General features: G+C 37.8%; 1 protein-coding gene across 1 annotated transcript in view; it reads left to right on the top strand.

Moving 5' to 3' along the window:
- The window catches only part of NAV3 (neuron navigator 3), a 350115-nt gene that overhangs the window by 257895 nt on the left and 74268 nt on the right, over positions 1-17952 (top strand). Inside the window, exons 13-19 of the mRNA XM_081083380.1 lie at positions 1382-1514; positions 2162-2432; positions 3721-4429; positions 6509-6997; positions 12184-12225; positions 13731-13891; positions 15375-15563. Coding sequence (XP_080939506.1) covers positions 1382-1514; positions 2162-2432; positions 3721-4429; positions 6509-6997; positions 12184-12225; positions 13731-13891; positions 15375-15563 — 1994 coding nt within the window. The remainder of the gene's footprint in view (positions 1-1381; positions 1515-2161; positions 2433-3720; positions 4430-6508; positions 6998-12183; positions 12226-13730; positions 13892-15374; positions 15564-17952) is intronic.

Below are 17952 nucleotides of genomic sequence, written 5' to 3'. Positions count from 1 at the left end.
AAAGATTTGAACAGCCACAAATGACAGATATTTACTACAGTAATACAAAATACCTCTTTGCTCTTATGAAAAATACAGTTGTTATTGATAATAATCTAATTTATAAATGCCTTTGGTAATCATGATACTTTATGCTATCAGTACCTAATATCTCAATCCCAAAACACACCTAGGGAGGGAGCATATTAACAATATTTGCCATAAATTCAAATTTTCTTCTTGACAATACCATTTTTAGTTGTTTTCATATGTTATCTCAATGCATCACTATTATTTTTAATTTATGTGACTCCTAAAGCACACATATAGATATTTTCTTCAACGTGTGGATTACTTACAGGAGGTCTTTTAAAAAGCCCCTTATCCATTTTGTGAAACTCAGCTTCTGCCTCTATCTGCTATCTGTATCCAGGGTGCATGAGTTCATTGAATGGAGCACAGGTAGGCAGCAGCACTGCATCGCAGCAGACTAAGAACCAACCAGTAAACGATAGAACTGTGCTCTCCCTCTTTGCACTCAGGAGCCCCATTCTCCTTCAGGTGACACTGCTTAATCCTTACTTCTGCATCATATGACGCATTGACTAGGTGACAGTGCCCATGTTAGCCATTTTATGCATTCTTCTTTGGATCAAAACCAAATATATTCAGAATTTCAGCATTTTTTTTTTATGCCTCAATGAATTTCTCATGTGTCCCATGGGGCTGGTACACTTTGAAGAGTGTTAAGGAGGAGAGTGGCATGGCCAGATGTGAACTTTTGACCATTGGCCCAACTTTAGCTGGTGAAGTTGTATTAAGAAAGACCAAAGTCAAGAAGGCCAGATTGTACTGGCCAGATACTGTAAGGTATGACAAGAGGGATGCTATGATAGAATGAATCTCAGTGTTCAAGATTTGGTCAATGATTGGAAATAGTTACTAAGGTAGGACAAAGAGTGAAGGATGACTTTATGGTTTCTGAGCACAGTTTTGTTTTGTTTTCTTTATATTTAGAATTAAGGGTGAATTCTTAGGTGCTACGTGACCCCTGATGACTGTTTCCAGAGTGGGTGAAGGGGGGAGGCATGGGTAATGTTATTCTTTCCTGATACTATGTAATGTTTGTATCAGGGTTTCCATTCAGTCTATATATATTCCCCCCCAGAACCCGAATCTGCTCTAGACACTAATTCTTTGCAAATACCAGGTAAGTTATTCTCAGGTCTGCATTCAATTCTTATTAATATTATTTTCTAAAAATGGACAGTGAATAACTTTCATCATAAGATTAAAAGAAAGGATTGTCTTCTGAAAGCACGATTAGGGTCACATGGAAGTGAGGTGACTAGCATTGTGCAACCCGTGTGGAGTTCACTGCTGCTGCATGTCTTGCCTTTAGCTGGGATGACAGCAGTTCGGTGAGCAGTGGCCTCAGCGACACCCTCGATAACATCAGCACCGATGACTTGAACACAGCGTCCTCAGTCAGCTCTTATTCCAACATCACTCTCCCTTCCAGGAAGAACACACAGGTGAGAATCACCTGCTTTCTTTTTCCAGTGCTTTTTGCCAGATTTTACCCCAAATTATGCTAAGTGTAGCATAATCTCTTAATCTGAACTAATTGCATAAACTGAAGCAGCTTGTATGTATATATTTTTTTCTATTGGTTAAAATCTAACCCAGAAAGATGTATGTTGCCATATCTCTCTTAATAATATGGATATAATTTTTTAAAATCTAAAAACATTTTAATACTCTAAATTTGAATAGTTGTTGATTAATATTATATTTATCTCTGAAATAAGTTACTGGATCTCTTGAGGATGGTAAATCAAGAATAGATATTAGATAATTAAGTTTGATCTTGTCTTACTTTTTCTTGTTAGGTTTGACATAGAAAAAATTACCTCTTCTCTAAAGTGTTTAATTAGGGTTTTCTGCACATATATTTATGCTGACATTCTCTAATATGCACAAGTGAGAATTATGTGGCTAAAATTTGTGAAATGTAAATGAAGACATAGAAAAAAATGAGAAAAAAGTATTGGAATTCTTTTGAAATATAAATCAGTGTTTGTTTGCTTTTTAACCAGTTAACAGAATATAAATTTCAGTGCCTGATTCACACTTTATAGATTTTTCTGCACAAAGTTTTTCTGTAATATTTTCTTCATAGCTGAAAACAGATTCGGAGAAACGTCTCACCACGGATGAGACATGGGATGGCACTGAGGAGCTGAAAAAAGCAGAAGAGGACTTTGACAGCCACGGGGATGGTGGCGGCAAGTGGAAGGGCGCTTCCTCGGGACTTCCTGAAGACCCTGAGAAGGCAGGGCAGAAAGCCTCCCTTTCTGTTTCCCAGACAGGTTCCTGGAGAAGAGGCATGTCTGCCCAGGGAGGGCCATCTTCTAGGCAAAAAGCTGGAACAAGTGCTCTCAAGACCCCTGGTAGGCTTGTCAATGGGCAGCTGCTCTGCAAAAGTGTTTCAATGTATTGTTTCCATTTAATCTTCGTTCTCTTTAATAGCTTTCTTTTTATTAAATCACTAGAGGCCCATTGCATGAATTTGTGCACCAGTGGGGTCCCTTGGCCTGGCCTGTGGGATCAGGCCAAAACCAGCTCTCTGACATCCCCTGAGGGGTCCCAGATTGCGAGAGGGTGCAGGCCAGGCAGAGGGACCCCACTGGTGCACGATCAGGCACAAGGAGGGATGCTGGAGGTTGGCCAGCCAGGGAAGGTCTGTGGGAGGGCTCCAGGGTGTGTCCGGCCCGTCTTGCTCAGTCCTGATCAGCTGGAGCCCAGCAGCAAGCTAACCTACTGGTCAGAGTGTCTGTCCCCTGGTGGTCAGTGCATGTCATAGTGAGTGGTTGAGCAGCCTTAGCATATCATTAGCATATTACGCTTTGATTGGTTAAATAGATGACTGGACAATAGGACACTTAGTATATTAGGCTTTTATTATATGGGATTCTTCCACATATCTATAATAATCTAAGCATTCTCTAGAAATCACTGTCATAATTTGGAGTTATTGAGTATCTTTATTTTGCCACAACCATTTCTCATCATGTGGTAGTAAAATAAGGCTGTCTAATTTTTTTAAAAGAAGATTGCTTTCATTCTGACTGCCTTGTGAAAGTTTGGAATAGTTATGTTAATGCCTCAAAGTTTCACTACCAACTCTGAGAGGCAAGATCAACCACTTTAATCTAATGGGTTAGAATGCTGGAGATTTGGAACATCATTTATGAATTAAACTTTATGAAAGAATTATTCGAAACTGTAGCATCCTTTTTCTTTTCCCCTAAGACTCTCTCCCTACTTTTTAAATGGTGCCTAATTTTAAATAGTGCCACCTGAAGTACTGCTGTACCAGGGCACTCCAAATGTAATCATCTCACAGATATTCAAATGAACTCTTTTTCTAGTACTTTATTGGGTGAAGTGCTATCCTTATAAAGGAAGAGTTGCAAGATATACAGCAATAATAAATAGCATAATTATGTGTTTTCAATGATTTTCCTGATCTCTCACCACATTTGTCTAATAGCCCTATTTTTGCAGCTTTTTTACTCGATATATTAGAGTGTATTCCTATTTAGACCTAAAAAGTATAAATATCTAGGAACTGAAGTCATGTACAGATGTATTCACCTTTGACAGATTCTTGAAAGAAATATCATTATGAAATCACAATGTGCAGGCCAATAAATGTGTGTCTTTCTCATTAACTAGGGAAAACCGATGATACCAAAGCTTCTGAGAAAGGGAAGGCTCCCCTGAAAGGATCCTCTCTGCAGAGGTCTCCTTCAGATGCAGGGAAGAGCAGCGGGGATGAGGGGAAAAAGCCGCCCTCGGGCATTGCCAGGTCCACTGCCACGGGATCTTTCGGGTTTAAGAAGCCAAGCGGAGTAGGGTCATCCCCCGTGATCACAAGCAGCGGAGCCACCATCACCAGTGGATCGGCCACGCTGGGTAAAATCCCCAAATCCGCTGCCATTGGTGGGAAGTCAAATGCCGGGAGGAAAACCAGTTTGGACGGCTCCCAGAACCAGGATGACGTGGTGTTGCATGCTAGTTCCAAGGCGTCGCTCCAGTACCGCAGCCTGCCCCGCCCCTCCAAGTCCAGCGCCAGCGGCATCCCCGGCCGAGGCGGCCACCGGTCCAGCACCAGCAGCATCGACTCCAACGTCAGCAGCAAGTCAGCGGGTGCCACCACCTCCAAGCTGAGAGAGCCCACTAAGATTGGGTCCGGGCGCTCCAGCCCAGTCACTGTCAACCAGACAGACAAGGAAAAGGAGAAAGTGGCCGTCTCCGATTCAGAGAGTGTTTCTTTGTCAGGTTCCCCCAAATCCAGCCCCACCTCTGCCAGTGCCTGTGGGACACAAGGGCTCAGGCAGCCAGGATCCAAGTATCCTGACATTGCCTCACCTACATTCCGAAGGTAAGCATGGGTCACGTGATGACATGAGGCTGGGAAGATACAAAATGACATATATGCATATACAAATATATTCTGAGACACGTATATCTTAGATTCTTTTATCCCATTTTTTAGTACATTGAGTTTTAAGAAACTGATCATATACATAGCACAAAAGTGGTGCTCATTTTGAGAAATGCTCATACTTTCCAGTTTTATGATTATTGTACCTGGTAATACTAGAGGCTGGGGTGGGGTGGGGGTGATGGGGGGCAGGGCCAGCCAGGGGGAGGGGCCATGGACAGTTGGCCGACTGGCCCCACCCCCTAGTCGAACTCCTGGTCGAACTCCAGGTCAAGGGGACAATTTGCATATTAGTCTTTTATTACATAGGATTAGCAACACAAACAGCATTTCTAAGAGACTTAAATGCACATAGCAATACCTAGGGGAAGTGAAAAGATTAAGTAATAGCTTGTAAATTTCCATCTCTTTTTTCATGATAGAAATAAAGTAAAACAAAATAATCTTTATGACTATTATTATTCACTTCCAATATTTGTTATCCTTCTGCTCTTAATGAGTTGATGATCATGAAGCTAGAGGAAGTGTTCCTTGTAACAGAGTATGCTGGACACATTTATGTACTACTGTATCTTGACCTTTTTTGAAAAGTAAGGTAAACTATGATTGGCAGAATTTGAAAGCAATCTGATGTTGGGTACAGGATAACAAATAAGGAATGCGCTAGGTTTTCTAACTCTCATCAGCTTTCTTTGACATGAGTGTGGTAAGAAAAATGGCTTGGTTTCTGCACCAGGAATGTCTTTGTTATTGAATATGTAGAGTTCTGCACTGAAATATCACTATCTTTAAATATCTATCTGTTCTAAGTGACAGGAAGAGACATACAGTTAAAGACTTGGGACAAATAGTTAAACCTCTGCGGGTATGTTTCCTCAACTGTGAAATGATAGAGTATGATTTATATGCTATTACATGTTAAGTATTTTTAATGTTTGTTTTTATTATAGTGCCTACACCAAAAACCTTACTATCTGGGAGCGAAAAAGAGTCTCAAAACATTTGCATTTCAAGCAATCTTAGATACATGATTGTTTGAAAAACTAGAGGGTGTTTTCCTCAGTAGAAATATTAATCCTGAAGAACTGGCTTTTTGAAATGTTGATTCTCATCAGAAAGAATAAACTATGGCTTGTAGTGAGAGTAAATATTTCCATCGCTTAAGTAAATGTCAATAGTGCCCTCCAGTGGCCCATTACCTATGAAACAATTTCTCATATTCGTCATAAAATATTTCACTATAGGAAATATGGATTTCATTGTAACTTAACTAGTAATCATTATGCCATTACTTCATATCACTTTATTTCCATATTTACATAAATTTGATAATATCATCTTCACTTACAAAACTAAAATGTTTTCTGAACCAAGCTCCAACATCTAACTTTGCACCAACTATGTTTCAAATCACTAACAAAAATATGAATTTGAATAGCACTGGCAACTGACATAAAATCCTTTGGCCTTTCTTGGGGAAAATAAAGACCAAGCTGACATGTTGCCAGTAGTGTCAAATATTACTTCTAACCAACTACTTCCTGACGGTGACTCAGGCCAGCAACTGTGCAACATAACCTCCCAAACCGTGCCTTTCACATTCCTTTTAGACTTGAGTAAAGTGTTAAAAATGTTTCTGATGTACCGAATGCGTAGAAGTTGTTTCATTATAATGGTTCTATAAATAGGTAACAGCAAATGCAGTCAAACTACTTAATTTTCGTGAAAGATTCTCAGTGTCCCTTACATTGTGAAAGCCAGGGATTTTCATGTCTGGTTGATTTGGGGTTGCCCACTCCCCCCATCCCAGTGTGGACTTACCCTAATGGTGACCTGAGAGATTTTTAGCAGTAGATTAAAAAGTTCAAGCTTACCAAGTTCATTAACACAGAGACAGGAAGTGCTTGGTAGCTGGGGACCTCCAAGCACACTTGGCTCTGTGTACTGAACCCTTAATATTAAATGTGGATATTAGTTTCTCGGAACAACTGAAGTTGTTATTTGTTTTTCTTTTAGGTTGTTTGGTGCCAAGGCAGGTGGCAAATCTGCCTCTGCACCTAATACTGAGGGTGTGAAATCCTCCTCAGTAATGCCCAGTCCTAGTACCACATTAGCGCGCCAAGGCAGTCTGGAATCACCGTCGTCCGGTACGGGCAGCATGGGCAGTGCTGGTGGGCTAAGTGGCAGCAGCAGCCCTCTCTTCAATAAACCCTCAGACTTAACCACAGATGTTATAAGCTTAAGTCACTCGTTGGCGTCCAGCCCAGCATCGGTTCACTCTTTCACGTCAGGTGGTCTCGTGTGGGCTGCCAATCTGAGCAGTTCCTCTGCAGGCAGCAAGGACACTCCGAGCTACCAGTCCATGACTAGCCTCCATACGAGCTCTGAGTCCATTGACCTTCCCCTCAGCCATCATGGCTCCCTGTCTGGACTGACCACAGGCACTCACGAGGTTCAGAGCCTGCTCATGAGAACGGGTAGTGTGAGATCTACTCTCTCAGAAAGGTGAGCTTTCCTGGAGGCGTTGATGAAGCCCTCACTCCCGCCTCCCCGCACGCTGCCCACCCCCTTCCCCATTAAAGCCCTGTGATTTCAGTGGGACTACCACGTTGCAAAGGGACATAAAATTGATGCGAATGGGCCTTTCATTTGCTCTTATTACCAGATTTGCACAAGAAAAAAAAAATCTTTAAGGATAGGATAATTGGATAATTAAGTTTCTTGATATGAATTCATACACATACTCAACAGGCAATTGGAATAAAATTCAAAGCATGCATTTATGTCTTAAATGATGTCTTCTCAAGCCACTTTAATGATTTGGCTTAAGCTCCAGGACAACACAGCTCCTTATGGTAATTTAAGCATTTTTAAAGACCAAATTTAAATCGATTCTACAATTATGCTCTGAGCAATATGTTAAATTTGCTTTATGAGCACTTCTGTGGAAAAATAGCAAATGGACCACTTTGGAATCCTAGTTGAATTAGAAAAAAAAAATCAATTGTCAGATATGAATTCTTCGAGAAAATTATAATAACGCCAGTGACATTTTTATTAGGCCCCTTGAAAATATATCTCATTACGAGATATTTCTCATTGGTTTAATGAGTTATGGGTTTTTAAAAATTAAAATGAAAAGCATAATGAGGCATTTCTTACCTGATATACTTACTAGAAAGCATCACTGTTGACTAAAGTGGATCCAGATTTTCTCCCCACAAAATTCTTTTCTCGTGTATTTTGGTATTGACTCATTCCCCCAGGAAAATATCTTAAAACTACCACTTTTTTTTCGAATGAACTTACTGCTATTTGTTACTGGGTACACTTAAAGCTTTCAAAGAAAAAAAAAAAAAAAAGGTCTTGGGCACATACCTTAATCCTGTTATTTGTGAAAGCAATACTAGTCACTGAAAATGCCTATACCCTTCCCTATACCAGGAGTGGGGAACGTCCGGCCTGCGAGCCTTAAAGGCCCACAAAATCATTTGGTCTGGTCCTGCCAGGGCATTAGGAGTGAGTTCATTGAATGTTTGACCAACTATAGCAGGCTAATTTTTAAGTTGGTAATTTTGTATGGTCTGTGAATAATGTTATAAATATACAAATTGCCCTTGGCAAAAAAAAAAAAAAAAAAAAAAAGGTTCCCTCCCCACCCTGCCTTAAATCTTTGTCAGTCTAGTATTGGTACTGGCATATCACCACTTTTCCAGACTTCCAGCCTTACTCCCAGAATCATTTTTAAAGACATCAACTAAAGCCCTTCTCTAAACACTCACAACTGGTCCCTCAGTGTAAGATTTCCCACTGCTCTTCCCTGTTTCTCTTGCCTCCCTGAAATAAGAACCCAGAGCAAAACATTGCTACCGTCCCACTTACTTCCCACTCCCCTAACAATGGCACATGGACAGCCATACAAATGAGACTTCCCCTTGAGAAAAGAACTTTAAATAATTGTAACATTGATGCTTGATACTTCTTATGGTAGACTGCTAATTACAAAATATACTTTTCCTCACAAACAAAAAACTGTGCCAGGAGAAAGAGAATAATCAGCTGGGTGATATTTCCCCTCTGGGTTTGTCATTATGGGCAGCATATATAAATACCAGGTGCATACACAAAAGCACTGGTGTAAGTACTGTTGCATTTAATTTTTGATGTAAGAAGTTAGCGTCCTACAGCATCTTAGATTTGAGTTTCAGCACTTTACAGGTAAATGGGTATCCTCATATGTCATTTTCAAAAATTCTAACAAGTAAATGAAATTATATTAAAAACATATTAGCAACCTATAGTTTTAATGAATGTATCTTAGATAGGTTACTAATATGTGAGGAATCCAAATAACAATTTTATAACCAAATCAAGCACATTGCAAATAAGTTATTCTTTATTCATCAAAATGACCCTCCAAATAGTGATTTTTAATCATAAGCATGACTGCAGCAAATTGATCGTTTAGCCATCAACCTATTTCTTTCTCATTCAGACATTAAAAATTCAAAATAGCCCTGGCCGGTTTGGCTCAGTGCATAGAGCGTCGGCCTGTGGACTCAAGGGTCGCAGGTTCAATTCCGGTCAAGGGCATGTACCTTGGCTGCGGGCACATCCCCAGTGGGGGTTGTACAGGAGGCAGCTGATCGATGCTTCTCTCTCATTGATGTTTCTGACTCTCTATCCCTCTCCCTTCCTCTCTGTAAAAAATCAATAAAATGTATTTTTAAAAAAAATTCAAAATAATAATCAACTAACTATTTGTAACCAGGTAATTAGCCCTCAAATCAAACCAGATGATAAATTTATAAATATATATATATATATATATATATATATATATATATAAAACATAAATGCAATGTTAATATTTTACTTTGATCTATATTTTATAAGTCAATATACATTTTTACTATACAAATGCACTGGCAAATAGGCAGTTACTTATTCTCTTTAAGCAAATCTTTAACTGTTGTTCATTCTTGGAAATAGACCAGTTTTACAAATGAGAGTCTTCTAATATTAGAAATAGCCAGATGAACAATTTTTCTAAAGCAAACTTTAAATCAATTTTGAGTAAGTTAATGTTTGCCATTGATTCTTAGTAAAATATATTGATGACAATTAAACTGTGAAAATTAAATATGATGTAAGTATTGATTAGTTCCCCCCAGTAAATTACTGATTTGAAATAATTTTTAATATAAGAAGTTGTACTTTTTCTTTCTTGGGAACAAAATTGAAAGTAGTTTCTTCCACTAATAGTCCTTCAAAGCACATTCAAAACAGTGTATGATCTATTGAAGAGAAAATTAGATCCTATCAGAGACGCTGGCTTAGTTACAATTAAGCAGTCAGTAGAATGTTGAGAACGCTAAGGAAACCAAAGTGCCAAGCCTGAAAGAAAGTGCGCTGCCATGGAAATACCTAAGGCCACATAATCAGAGTCAGGTAATCGCGGTAAACAGAAGCTCACGACTTAACCTTTTCATCTACAACATCTACTTTATTGATATTCGTATGCTAGTACTATTGACTCAGTTTTTAATAAAGATTTTAATTTTTCTTTAAAATTCTCTTTATTATCTTTAAAAGAAGATAAAATATCATAAAATAATAAATAAACCAGCAATAAGCAAACCAGCAAACCTATAATAATTTTCTCTTTAGCTACTCTAATCATTAGTAGCCCTTAGGCCCGTGGTCGGCAAACTGCGGCTCGCGAGCCACATGCGGCTCTTTGGCCCCTTGAGTGTGGCTCTTCCTAAGCCTTAGGAGTACCCTAATTAAGTTAATAACAATGTACCTGCCTATATAGTTTAAGTTTAAAAAATTTGGCTCTCAAAACAAATTTCAGTTGTTGTGCTGTTGATATTGGCTCTGTTGACTGATGAATTTACCGACCACTGCCTTAGGCCATAACCAGTTCATATTTGTTTTGTTTGTTTTGCTTTATGTGACTTAACCAAATTTGAAAAATAATTTAAAGTAGTAACCAACTTTAGAAAGTTCTGTCTTGTCTTTAAATGACCGATCTGATAACATAGCCTTCATTGTCCTGCACAGTGTCTATTGGCTTTAGACAAACAGTGACTGTCCTTTTCAGTTTATTGACTAAAATCCCCACTCCACTCATTTCCATGGCCTGCCTGGCCCTTGCAGGCATATGAGTTTGTGATGTTTCAGGGTTTGTGGAAAGTGTCTACATTATAAAATCATTAATATTTATATTTAAACAGATATTTCTACCTAATTTTTTCTAATTTTTAAATATATTTTTTAATTTTTAATATATTTTTTAAATTTTTCTTTCATTAAGTTTCCTGCATGATATAAAGATATAACTTTTTATACCATTGATAACATTGGCAAAACAGTGCCTATATTCAATTTCCTCTACAATGTTAAACTTTTGTAAATTTGTACACATGAAAAAGATAATCTTTAAAATGGCCTATAATCATATTAATGCTTTAACACAATGTAGTTTAGAGGTTTCTTGTATTTGTTCAGTGTGATTTCTTTTTGTTTGTTTGGCCACACTAATAAAAATACTTTTATAGTCAAGATATATATTAGAACTGGCCTCTCCATAATACGGTAATCACCTAATGAGGACACTCCCAAAAAATAAATTAGAGTTTTAGAATGCCTTTGGATGCTTTATATTGCAGAGCCAAATAATGGAGTACACACAGAAGAAAACATTTTAGCTTTGATTTTGAGTGATTAAAATTCAAGTCAATGTAAATTAAATTTCATTCATGCTATGTCATCCCATTACACATATATCCTGTGTATTTAATTTTGATCATTTGAGGTTCTAATGAAAGAGAGCTATAATTCTGCAAATTCAAATTAATTGTATTACTTGGTTATCCACATGCTAGAGATTACAACAGAAATCTCAAGATCTGTCCCACTTAATTGTTGAAACCCTCTTCCTCTATTTTTAGAGAAGCCATTTCTCATTTTCTCCAGACACATTCTTTCATCTCTTTCTACAACTAATTGAGAATTCCTTTGAGAATTTCTTTAAAATAGATCATGATAAAGCATATAGCCTTTAAAATACCTAATTTATAATTTCCAAAAATGGCATAGTTTAATTTCATTAAAATATGTAAATAAATGATGCCAAGCACATTAAGTTTCAAGCAGATGTTTATTATATATCGTTTGTTCTTTTATATGAAAATGGGAATAAATCTCCCTTTGTTTTTATTAAAAGTAATTTGAATACAAAAATAACTACTAAATAATATTTGTATCTTCTCTGCCTGTCGGGACTTGTCAGTTTAACTTAATGGAGCAAGTCTATCTCGATTCTACCTCTATGTTTCTCTTGCATAGCAGAAGTCTAGTCAGTGGCATGAAGAGAAAAAAACCTATAAACTATTAGGTGAATAGAATATTGAGAGGAATTATTCTAACATATGATTTAATCTATGTTCTAATAATCCTATCACTAAATTGTAATTGATTGTAAATGGGTTAGAAAGGAGCACACATGTGTTGCAACAGTAGCCATCTGGTCACCTTTGGTAGTCCTTTTCCAAAGAGTTAAGCATTAAATATGTGTTTCAAAAAGTTTATTTTGTGTAGTTCAAACAGAGAACCACTTTTGTTGGATGTGTAACTTGGAAGTTTTGTTTACATTATGTCCTTAGGGATTTTCTTTGTTTTAACAGCATACAACTTGACAGAAATACACTACCCAAAAAGGGACTAAGGTATATATTCTCTTGGCACAATTGCTGCCTTTCTTTCTCTGTTGTTACTTAAACTGTGTGTGCTGTCTTTCTTCCTCTTTGTTTGTTTGCAGTGAAGCACCTGATATTGAGGATGATATCACTTTTAAACCTTTCTCAGGCCTGAGGAGTAGGTGAGATAGCCCTCAGTTAGAGAAGCTCCTAGAGGACGAGACCCAAGTTAAATCCAATGTAAATGCCATTTATGGGGGCAGCAACTTTGGTAAAATGCAGAAATCACTTCTGGAAATTAAAATTAACATCCCTAACTTTTGCATATTGGGGGCATATGCTTGCAAAAACCTCAAATTCCATATAGTATAAGGTAATGTTGAAAGGATGCTCTAATTTGAAGTGAGCAAAACACATTGTCATCAGCAGAGGAAAAATACTATAATTAGGTATGAATTTTTAATGAATTTTTTTGGTAAAAATTCAAGAGCTTTAATTTCTGTTTTTTTTTTTTAAGAGTGCTTATATGTATCAGATTAATTTAAATATTAATTAGTCTAGTGTTACATAATCTCAAAATAACTTTTCAGTTCATCATAAAAAATAAAAAGAAAATATAATTCATGCCCATCCATTGTTGCACACTTTTATTAGGGAGGGGGGATATAAAATGAACTATAATGGAGCTATGGCACCATATGAACATAACAAATCGATTGCTCTTTGGTGCTAAGAACTTACTTATTCTGGTGAAAGTGAGTACTGGCCAAGTAGGTTTTCCACAGTATCCCTTTTATCTCTAGTTCCTCATCAATAGCAAACAGCTTGCAATTAGTCCGTTTTAAGATTCTCTTCTATAGTGTATCTATAATAATAATAGTGTAATATTCTAATTAGACTGGACGTCCTTCTGGACGACCTTCTGGATGAAGCCAGGGCTGCGAGGGCTGAGGCAAGCCACTGTGGCTGCGAGGGCCAAGCCCCTTGCACAAATTTTGTGCATCGGGCCTCTAGTTTTCTAATACAGTAAGAACATTCCCCCTTCTTTTTTTTAAAAAAAAAAAATCTAGATATGATGTCAAGTGGCATTTTAACCAGTAAATATACTCCTTTACTTAAAAAAAGAAAAAGAGAGCTGTTAATTTATGTTCCGTTCCCTCTGCTTTTCTATGACCATCACTCCAATCCCTTGTCCACCATTTTCAGTCTATGTTTTCACCCTTCCCGAACCCTCCTGCGCGCTGTGCTTTTGAGTCCTTCTCCGTTAACTCGGCTGCCTGCTCCTTGTTTATAGTTTTCCACTACATCTCTCACAAAAGCATACTTTCCCCCCCCAAAATTCTCTTTTCATATCCCTGTGAGATTCGAACAGATGGTGTCAAATCATCTGGAAGAACTAAGCACTTATTGTTCAATTCAATCTATTTGAGAACTCGTGCAGTCTGAACAGTAAGCTCCCCTCGCGTGCTCCCCTCTCCGGCTGTTGCTCTGCCCCTTTAGCTGTGCTCAGGTGTCTCAGCTGTGCTGTTTTGCAGATACACCCCGTCATCTCGGCAGGCCAGCCAAGAAGAGGGCAAAGAGTGGCTGCGCTCGCATTCCACCGGAGGGCTGCAGGACACCGGCAGCCCGTCGCCTCTGGTCTCCCCGTCCGCCATGTCAGCGTCTGCAACAGGAAAATACCACTTCTCAAACCTGGGTAAAACAGTCTGAAACAACGTTCTCACCTCATTCCTTTCGCCACCCACCCTCACAGGAGCCCCTGCATCTCTCCCCAAAATTGTTCCTTTAAAGAGGCGATAAAGGCGCCCTAGGAATACTTTTATTTGTGTGATTACTTACTGTTCAGGAAATAATTTCCAAATAGTATGCAGTTTGTTGCTCATGACAACAGCTTGACATAGGTTGTTACTTTACAGTCTAAGATCCCAAGGGGCACAGGCCTGAAAAGAAATCCCACCACTAGTAAGAAGCAGAGACAGTCATTGGTTCCAACACCCGACTCCAAGCCTAGGGGAGTTTTTACACTTTAAAAGGAGTAAGACATCTCCTTGTGTTTTCTTAAAATGTATTTAAAAACCCCTATAACAAAATTAATCATCTTATTTGTAGAAAAATAGAAATAATTATTAAAGTTAAAACCCTCAAACGCATATGATATTTTCTATTAAATTAATGCACTGTGAAAAACTTTGGACAAATATGATAAAAAAAATCACTCACTAGCTTAGCCGTTGGATTACTTTGTGCTTAGTATCAATTGTATAAAAGATAAAGTCATTGGCATAAACACAAGGATGTAAGAAGTCTAAACATGCCAGTTATTATTTAATAGATCCATTTTTTTCCATCCAAAATACATTTTTGGGTAAAACTTTACAATTGATGACAGTCCCAGTGAGGCATCTCAAACCTAGTAAGACTCATTGTCATCTTCCCACGAGTAGTAACAATTGCTCAGATTGGTTTTTCACCTTGTGCAAGGGTTACCGATAGAAGATTTACTATCAACCTGCGACTGCCAAGTTCTGTGTATTTGGTGGATTCTCCTGCTTACAGAGAGATGTTTAAACACCCTTTTATGGAAGTGCTATGTATCTGTTTGTGCTCCCAGGAGTCCCTCCACCTTGAATGACCTTCTACCTCACTTTCTCTGCTCACCCTTCAAGCTATTCAGAATTAACCCCTTTCTTCTATACTCATGGGAACATAGAATCTTAGCTGGAAGAGACCTACATCAAAACTCAAAATGATAGTCTTTGCCTGGAAGCTTGGGAAATTTAGACTTCTTGTTTTTTCTTTCTTTTTTTTCCCCATTAAAGTAGTATATTCTTCTCTAAAAAGAAACCTGCAGACTCTAGGAAGACAATCTTTTCTTCATAGGCTACCAGAAAATGTCATGTTATATTTCTAGCATGAACAATAGAGGTAACTTGCCGGTTTTGTTTAATATTACTTTAGTGATTGACATACTGCTCTCATGAAAGTGCTGGGAGAAAAGAGGACCTCCCTGCACCTGTTAGTGACCATTTCAGAGGCAGGCTCGTGGCTTATCTTAAACAGGGACACCCTATAGATTGATGCTTCCATAAGAATCGGAATCACGTTTTCACTTTCTATCAACCTGCTAGTTTTATCATCCACGCCCCATAGTAACAGGCTCTGTGTGCTTTGTTTTTCAGTGAGTCCAACAAATCTGTCTCAGTTTAACCTCCCCGGGCCCAGCATGATGCGCTCAAATAGCATCCCAGCTCAGGACTCTGCCTTCGACCTCTACGACGACGCCCAGCTCTGTGGGAGCGCCACGTCTCTGGAGGAAAGGCCCCGCGCCATCAGTCATTCAGGCTCCTTTCGAGACAGCATGGAAGAAGGTAGGCGTGGGGGGGAGATACCGGTGAGGTTACTTTATTTAACTCTGAGATTAAAACGATCACATCACTCATATCACAAGAATTCCTAAAGAGTAAATAAAGGAGTGTGTGAACTCTTATTTGATGAGCCCTGAAGCTTGAAGAAGTTTCAGTCTGCATTACTTTTTCTTTCTTTATGTATTTGGAAATATGCCAGAAATTGTTTCGATTAATACTGGACTATAGAATAGTTCAGAATAAATTCTCATGCAAAAAATTACTATTTGCCCTCACGTATCAAATGTTTGAGTGAATGTTTTGTTTGACATCCCTGTTAAAGGGCCATAAAGATATAAGAATCAGAAAAACTTATTTTATGAAACTACCATGTTCTCAGAAACTCCCTCTTGTGTTAGTTTTATATCATATCATTTTTAATTCATATTGTATCTACTTTTTGCTTTATAAGTTACATTTCCTTATTTAATGCAATGAAATTCTCACCTGTCCCAGTAAATTTATTTGTAGTTGTAAAGTGCTACATGAACACCTTATAAAAAAATCAGGAGGCTTAATTGATTTTCAAATGTATATAATTTTCTAAACTATAAAACCTCATATGTCAAAGTTGATAATAATACTGGGAGATTTTCCTCTTTGATTTAATGAATGATTTTTAAGTACTCATAAAAGATATGTGGCACTCACATTATAAAGCATATCAGTAAAGGTAGAATAACAGTAAATGTATAAGTTCAAATTGATTAGAATAAAATCAAACATTAAATTGTACTCTGCTTTTCCTTAATAATTATGTATAAAAGAAAGGACTTCAGGTCTTAAAACTTACTAGGACTTAGGCCGAATTTCCTAACTTTATTACCCCTAATTTCTGCATCTGTAATTCTGCAGGTTTATTATAAGGATGAAATTAAAGAATAGTTTTGTTCCTTTCTCTGCCCCCTCCCTACCTTCTTATTTAAAGTATCTCTGATTGAAAGCTCAGGCAGTTGTGAAAATTAGCTCATGGTTTTCAGGTCACCACTGTGCGCGTAAGGTGCTGGCACTAAATCAGTTCACCACAGTTGCCACTGCTTTTGGGATAGTCACCAAACCGCTGAGCTCACTGTGAGAAAGAGTGGGTTCTACCCTGATAGTTGCCTGATTACTGCAGTGCAGATAGAAAAAGAGATAAATAATCTCTAGTGTTGTCTCTGCTTTTCTGAAATGGTTCTATCACCCTCTTCATAGGCAGGCCTCTTATAATTCTGCAGAAACAACTGGCGGAGCATGCTGATGGGTTTCTAGAGTGTCTCGTTTACAAGCAGAATGCTCTTCGTATGCTGGGAGACTCTGGCCTTCCATTTAGGAAGATTAAATAATCTGCATTTCTGGACAAGAGCCTGAGTGGGCAAGATGGCTTTTTGATGGCTATGCATTGAATACTGAATTATTATAATTCTTAAAGTGTGGTCTAGAATCAAGGAATCATTGGGCTAGAGAGAGATAGAAGGGAGTTTAATGATGCACTGCCCAATGCTCACAGTGAAAGATCAGGAAACTAAGTCACAAATTCTAAGATCATAGACCTATAAGTATTAAGTGATCATAAGTAATACAGTCAATGGCAGAAATACTGCAAACGTAGCAGAAAATTAACTGAAAATGGATCTCCAGATTCATTCTTTCTGGTATACCTCACTAGTTCACACCAGGTTGAAAGAATGTGCTTTAAAAAAAAAAAAGGCTAACATTTTGCTGGTCTCACAGAATGGTAATATTTGTAGTTTTCTCCGTCCTCTCCAGACCAGGGTGTAAGCACCTCCCAAGTGTTCTTGTCATACCCATCATTGCTCTCGATCATATTTATGTTACTCTATTGTAGTCATCTTTTTAATTGTGTATCTTTTTACTTCTTTTTAAGCTCCTAGGATAGTGTCATTCATTTTGTAGTCCTGTCATATTGTGTGTACTCAACTAATGTTTAAGCAGAAATAACTTCATAATATCCCACAGTGAAAAGACTAAGGACTTTTCTACAAATATAATTAAGCACAATTTTATCCACATTTTGGGCTTAATATAGTGAATGTGCAGATATATACAGCACTCTGTTAATTGAGATGGTATTTTGATATACCTGGATAAGAAACACTATGCAGTTTCCATTCTTAATTTCAGTGAGACACCACCTTGAAATAAGAAGTATTTTTCTATCACTAAAATTACAAAAGAAACAATAATTCTCCATTTAAAAAAATCATAATCAACTCATCAGAAATAATGAACTAGCAAACTGGATAAAATCCTTACTTGCCTGAAAGTCCATGGAGAAAAATATTAAAAATGTATTTTTGTTGTATCGAAACAAAATAAAATCAAATACATAAAGCTTTTTAAAGTTTTAAGG

The sequence above is a fragment of the Myotis nattereri genome, assembly GCF_964212035.1.
Source record: "Myotis nattereri genome assembly, chromosome: 2".
Lineage (NCBI taxonomy): Eukaryota > Metazoa > Chordata > Mammalia > Chiroptera > Vespertilionidae > Myotis > Myotis nattereri.
The sequence above is the reverse complement of the archived record's forward strand: the minus strand, read 5'-3'. Positions and strand labels throughout refer to the sequence as shown.